The sequence below is a fragment of the Stegastes partitus genome, unplaced genomic scaffold (assembly GCF_000690725.1).
Source record: "Stegastes partitus isolate 25-593 unplaced genomic scaffold, Stegastes_partitus-1.0.2 Scaffold1389, whole genome shotgun sequence".
Lineage (NCBI taxonomy): Eukaryota > Metazoa > Chordata > Actinopteri > Pomacentridae > Stegastes > Stegastes partitus.
This window is the reverse complement of record NW_007579120.1, coordinates 133,361-139,447: the sequence shown is the minus strand read 5'-3', so window position 1 is coordinate 139,447 and position 6,087 is coordinate 133,361. Positions and strand designations below refer to the sequence as shown.

Here is a 6,087-nt window from a genome sequence, read left to right as displayed (position 1 = left end):
GCACTACTGTGATGCAGCCACCGTTCTCTCTGTAGCAGTAGTTCAGGAAATGTGCTGCTGACCTAAAAAAAACTAAAGTTCTGTAAAATATTTCGGCTGAATTTCATGTGTTTCACGTGTCAGACTTGGAATTATTTTGTATTTTCACCCTCAAATTGTTTTTTTCAAGGCTTAATATCTCCAGAAATGAAACTCCAACAGACGTTAGATGTGGAGACTCAGACAGAACCGTTTCATCAGATCAGATCATTGAATGGATCCAGCAGGACACAGTTTAATTATTGGACCTTAAACATGGAAGCAATTTAGACACGTGGAAAGTTTGGTAAACTGAGGTTTCACATTCTGCTATTCTGACCAAATGGTGACGAGTTTATTTCCAATATCTGCATGGAAACATTCAGGCTAAGTCAGCCTCACTCCATCATGAAGCATCTTGTAGCTCTGCTCATCCAGAACCAACATCTAGAATCTGTGGACTCCAGGTTCTGGTTCCTACCAACGATCCACATCAACATTTAGTCTGAACATGTAAAACCAGAACCTTGTCTGGTCCAACTTCACCACATCAGGTTCTGCTGATGTTAGAGCCTCAACAGGTGGTGAGATGTGACCAGAGACTGGGTTCTAGTAGAACCATGGACCCATCCATAGACAGACTCTGACAGGGACTTTATGGAGACACAACGCCACATTTGTTTGAAAATGTGGTATTTTTCCCCCCATTTTCAAGGAACGATATTTAAAAACGTGTCGTCTTCTTCTGAGTCATCCGATCACTGATCTGCTGGAAACCATTCTGTCTGTGTTCTCACCACGTTTCATGGCTGTCTGGAGATATTTAATCATTAAAATGGATTCATGGGTAAATGTAAACTGTGAGGGTGAAAATGGAAAAAATCTCAGGTCTGAAAACACAAAAGTATGAAATTTCAGCAAAGATATTTTACAGAATTAAGGTTTGGGTCCAAAATAACAAAAAAAGTAAAATCTGAGCAACATATTTCCTGCATTCTGTCCAAACTGACCTGCATTTCAACAAGGTTTTCATTTTTACTGCAAATTTATGTCAGTCCTGCTCCCCTAGAGTTATAATAATTAGCATTTGTCCTTAAAAAACACATTAGTTGACCCATAATATGCATAAATGTTCCATTAATGGAGCCAATAAGTGCACATCTAAACGAGTCAAGTCCTGGTAGTTGTGTTGAAGTCACACATTATTAACGTTTTTACTTTAACGTCACATCAACACCTGCCTTTCACGTCCTCCAGGGTCACGTGGTCCCGCTGCTTCTTCTTCACGGAGGCTCTGTAGGAGTCCAGGTGAGCAGCACTCAGGCTCTTCGTGAGGCTCTGGCGCCCCCTGCGGCTCGGTGAGCAGACCGCAGCCAACCTGGGCAGACGGCGGCAGGTCAACATGTGCAGCTGAACGTCAGGTAAGAAGAATAAAACAGCTGATTCCGTCCTGCATCACTTCAACACGGCTTCCTACCACTCCGCCCGCAGCTGCAGCTCCCTGAAACCGACATTAGTTTGGCTCTTTTTCCTCTTTACCGCCTCCTCAGCTGGATGATGACTAGAAAGGAGGAGAGTCGTTTGATATATTTAAATAAAATTTTGTAATTGTTTGCAGGTGCGGTATGCCAGTAGCTAATTAGCGCCGCTGCTCTCACCTGGAGAACTCCAGAGTTTGGGATTCCTCCTTCCACACCCAGCGGCCCGGAGGCTGGAAACTCACCTGAAAGGTATTTATTTCATGTTAACTGTGAAAATGAAGCCGGACGATGAACTGTAATAACTTTTAGAGGCAGTGACGGACATGCTAAATGCTAACGATGCTAAAGTAGCATCACAAACACCGGGGAGCAGCGAACGTTTTGTCACATAATGTGTTTAAAAGTTTAGAAATCTGTCTTTTTTTTGTTTTTTTTTGTGCTTCGACTCACATTTGTTGTGTCTTCGGGGTGTTTCGGCATTTTAATTACTTCCGAAAGTTTTAGCTAGCTTCTTCCTCTTAGCCGTCTTCTAATGTTTGTCACCGTATCCAGGCAACAGCCAATGAGGGAGAAGCTGCCTTTATGACAAATATGACGCTCCAGGAAGCAACGCGATGGACTGGTCCATTTGGCTGTTTTGATTTTTTCAGGAAAGTGAAAAATAAGAAAACGTCCAATATAAAAAGAAATGAAACTTTATTAATTCTGAAGGGAATTCTAGAGGCAGAAAAAAATTACAATAACAGCAGAATTAATGCTGTGTCTAAAACAATAGATAAAATATGATTTCACAAGGAATAAAACAATAATGAGAAAACTAAAATAAGACCAGAATAGAAAAATAAGAAGTAATACTGTCAGTAATTCTGAAGCAGTAATTTTTGCAAATGACAGTGAAATATTGCACATTATACAGAAATTTACATGAAATTGATATATTGCAAAAAGTTTGAAATATCACACATTGAATTTAAATATTGCACAAGATTATAAAATATTGCACAAGATAATAAAATATGGCTCATAATAATAACATATTAAACATTCAATTTAAATCTTTAACATGATAATAAAATATGGCATATGTTAAACATATGAAATCCAAATATTGCTCATGATCATGACACTGACAAACTAGAGAAAGTAATATTACAAATTATATTTATATTACAGTTGGGGGAGGGTTTATACAGTTACAATACACATTTAGCTGTTTTCTTTAGTGCACTTAGTATATCTGTGTCTGCAGATTTCATTTATAATCCATATATTTAAAGGCTGTTCTCTCAACATGTTGTTTTTTTCCTCTCTGATTCAGAAATCCAACCTTCAGTCACACACTTTCCAGTCTTATTGTGAAGGTTTCTGCAGAGGCATTCATCACTTAATGATCACTTGTACAGCTTTATATAGCTCTTCTACAAACAAGGGGTTTCAGAGGTTCAAAGGTTCGCAGCAATAAACACGTTATCAGTGAATTCTCAGTTCACTGTGTCTCTGCCTTCACCGTAATTAACCTTTTTACAGAATACACTCATTTAAACCTTCTTATACTGACGGAGGCAGACAAATATTAACTATGTTCACTGTGTGCAGACTTCAGATAACTCTGTTTATATTTACTGTATATATCTTCATCTCATGTGCACTGGTAGTTTATTTCTATGTGCTTTTAATTATCTTTATGTTTATATTTATCAAGCACCCACAGCTTATTCTGTTTTTTAAACCTGGGATGTTTGTTCATGCTCTGTAATGCTGTGTCATACTGACATGCACTGTTTGTACTGTTTATACTCCCAGTGCTGCTCATACTGTGCATATATCGTAGCTCCAGTAATAAAAATATAAACGACAGTGTAAAGTGTTAAGATGTAAAAATCAGATTCATGGCTTCTGCTCTTATCAAAACGTTCACAGAGCTGCAAGGAGCTTTTTCAGATTAATTTCTACTTTACATCAGTATGTTTTCACTTTATCTCCAAGAACGCTCTGAAAAGTAATTCGCATGTTCTCAGCACCTGGTTAAAGGCTCAAGACAAACATTTGAATGTCCTGATTTAGGTAAACAAGCAGAACAATGCTGCATCCGTTTGACGTTGGGTGTAATCTAAGCTTCTGTTCTATTTGATATGAAACAGAACTCATATTGAGATATCTTCATGACATTGGTTTGATAGATTAATTTTTCTTCACCCAAAGTTCAGTATTATCCATCTTAACACACCTGGACGAATCCCGACAGGTAAAACTGGTCGATAGAAAATGCTTGTGATGACAGAGGAAAAGCTAATTCCTCTACAACAGGGTAGTTTGTTAGTTAAGCAGGATTTCTTACGAAACTGTCTGAACTTAAAAAGATGAATTCAGACGTTTTTTTATGATTATTATTATTACTGAGCCCAGACGTTTTCTTTCCGTCCAGTTCTGCTGCTGCTCCAGACGTCCTCTCCGGCTCCTGGTGGCGGAGACGTGAGCTGTACGTGGTTTAATGTGGATGTTTATCAGCTCACTGTTCACGCGTGTGTGATGCTGATAGCAGCTTTCTGCAGCTCTGCTCCTCCCTGATGAGTCATCTGTTTGGATTTATGGTGCCAGAGTTAAGTGTTCCTCCGGTTCATCTGAGGCCAGGCTGGATTCAAACCTCTCTGGGGTCGAATCGACTCCAAACATGGACTGAACCACCTTCATGTAACGCTCGGTTAGAAGCAAAGGGACGGTCACTCTTTACTGCATATTTGGCTTCAGTAAGGTCAAAGGATGAACGTACTGCACTTAAAAGGAATATATGAACATATTTATCAGTTATGGTTAATGCATACAGCAACAATTCAACAACAACATATAATGAGGAACCTAAGGTGGAAGCTTATCTGTTATAAATTAAATCTTTTACATTTAAACTTAATAATCTTGGGTTATTTGAGATGTGATATTTCTTTTAGATTCCTACACCAACAGAAACACAGTAATAATACAACAAAAACAAAACAAAAACAATAATGTTGCTTTTAGCAGGTTTTTATAAAATGTACAAGAGAAAAAACATCTGTTCTGAGCTCAGCCTTTCAGTATGAAGTAGAATTAATGTTTTCTTGCTTTGATTTCTGAATTCTAAATCTTATTTACTTTTCTGGAAATTCAGTTTCTCTTTGAAGTATAACCTAAATAGTTCTATTGATGTATTAAAAACAGACCTACAGACACGATTTGGACCAGATTTCACAGCTGGTTTCACAATAACCACACACACTTTTTCTTTTGTTTGTTCTTATTTTTGTGAGTGACGCGTTTTTAAGGCTTCATAAAAGTTCCCGAGTTTTATAAAAACAACATTTTACACCCATTTAAAGTTCACGTCCCACCAGAATGTTGATCCAGCTGCTCTGTGCTCCTACATTAGCTCTCAGGGGACAAATTAAGCTTTTAGAATTGAAAGAATGGAGTCGTATCAAAAAGATGCCTCAGACTCGGATTTACCCAAAATCTGCTTTTTTTAAAAAATCCATGAATTAGTTTCTAGCTGCTCTTCGGGGTGATGAGGAGAACGTTTTCATTCAGGTGATCCATCCCAAAGTCTCTCCACATGTCTGAAAGAATATCTGTCGACTGCAGCAGCTCGATGTTGCAGCTTTTACCTGCGGAGAGAAGAAAAGCATCTTTAAAGGACAATTCTGGAGTATTTGACATCACCTATCTCTGTGATTAATGCCAGCTTTGTGCTCTCAGTTGTAGAGATTTGTGGGAACAAGGAGTCACACAAAAACTGTCGTTTTCCACAAAGAAGCTGCACAGAAATAGTCGACCGTATAGTTTTAGATCAAACTCACCAAACAGGCTGTGCAGCTGCTCATCAGGAACAAAAAACGGAGGACCTACGAGACAAACCAGCCACGAGGAGCTTTTAAATCCCACCAAACTCAGACATACATACATGCAAATGAATGAAAATAAACAGCTTTCGTCTGATGTTTTGGACACAATACGGAAACGTACCTTCATATTTCTCAGGGTCGTACTGTAAAGTGTCCACGAGGTATCTGCAGTCTGAGGCCATCAGGGACATCATGAGAGCAGCGTATCTGAAAACACAAGAATGAATGAGTCAAATGTAGTTTTTCTGTCTAAAAGTGTAAAACCAGCTCAGATCTCCTACTTTTCTCTGTCTCGGGGGTTGATGGCCACCAGAGATCCTCTGTCCCAGATCGCTCCAAACTCACCCTCCACTGACCTGTGAAGTCCAGAGAAAGTCATTAAAGTCATCCAGCATTTAAAAAGGATGAAACCACGCGTGGCTCGCTCACCTGGAGAAGTTGTACAGGTCGCACTGGTAGAGGGAGATGTTCTTCTCTGAGTTCTGTAGAACAAAGACAGAAAACTTGGTCTGCAGATGCAACATGAAGTTCTCGTGGTTCTGGTTCTGCAGCACCTTTATCTACTGACCAGAGTTCTACCTTCAGACTGTGAATGTTCCAGAGGTCCAGGTCCTTGAAGTCCACAGAGGAGGGTCCAGATTGATCACTTTAATGGACTTTTTCCATCATTTCTGAGCCTCAGAACTTCATCAGTACAGCAGATAGACACATGA

At 39.2% G+C, this 6,087-nt stretch overlaps 2 protein-coding genes across 2 annotated transcripts in view; both read right to left on the bottom strand.

Annotated features, from left to right (window-relative positions):
• Window positions 1-1,979, bottom strand: part of ppp1r36 (protein phosphatase 1 regulatory subunit 36) — a 10,841-nt gene extending 8,862 nt beyond the window's left edge. The window contains exons 1-4 of the mRNA XM_008299185.1: window positions 1,950-1,979; window positions 1,677-1,741; window positions 1,496-1,579; window positions 1,260-1,396 (exon numbers count right to left, since the gene is read on the bottom strand). Of these exons, the coding sequence (XP_008297407.1) occupies window positions 1,260-1,396; window positions 1,496-1,579; window positions 1,677-1,741; window positions 1,950-1,979 (316 nt within the window). The remainder of the gene's footprint in view (window positions 1-1,259; window positions 1,397-1,495; window positions 1,580-1,676; window positions 1,742-1,949) is intronic.
• A 2,229-nt stretch (window positions 1,980-4,208) lies between these two features.
• Window positions 4,209-5,943, bottom strand: LOC103370212 (probable thiopurine S-methyltransferase). The gene is made up of 5 exons (XM_008299181.1): window positions 5,804-5,943; window positions 5,656-5,730; window positions 5,496-5,581; window positions 5,330-5,374; window positions 4,209-5,137 (listed from the first exon to the last, which is right to left on the bottom strand). Exons 1-5 carry the CDS (start codon window positions 5,896-5,898, stop codon window positions 5,019-5,021), a joined length of 420 nt encoding a protein of 139 aa, XP_008297403.1. The 5' UTR covers window positions 5,899-5,943; the 3' UTR covers window positions 4,209-5,018.
• Between the last annotated feature and the right edge of the window lie 144 nt (window positions 5,944-6,087).

Bases quoted from the DNA above. Each gene is read 5' to 3' on its own strand.
- LOC103370212 (XM_008299181.1), bottom strand. From the start codon at position 5,898: ATGTTGCATCTGCAGACCAAGTTTTCTGTCTTTGTTCTACAGAACTCA. The intron at 5,731-5,803 runs GTGAGCGAGCCA...TGGACTTCACAG, and splicing joins GACCTGTACAACTTCTCCAG to GTCAGTGGAGGGTGAGTTTG. The intron at 5,138-5,329 runs GTGAGTTTGATC...TTCTCTCCGCAG, and splicing joins GCAGCTGCACAGCCTGTTTG to GTAAAAGCTGCAACATCGAG.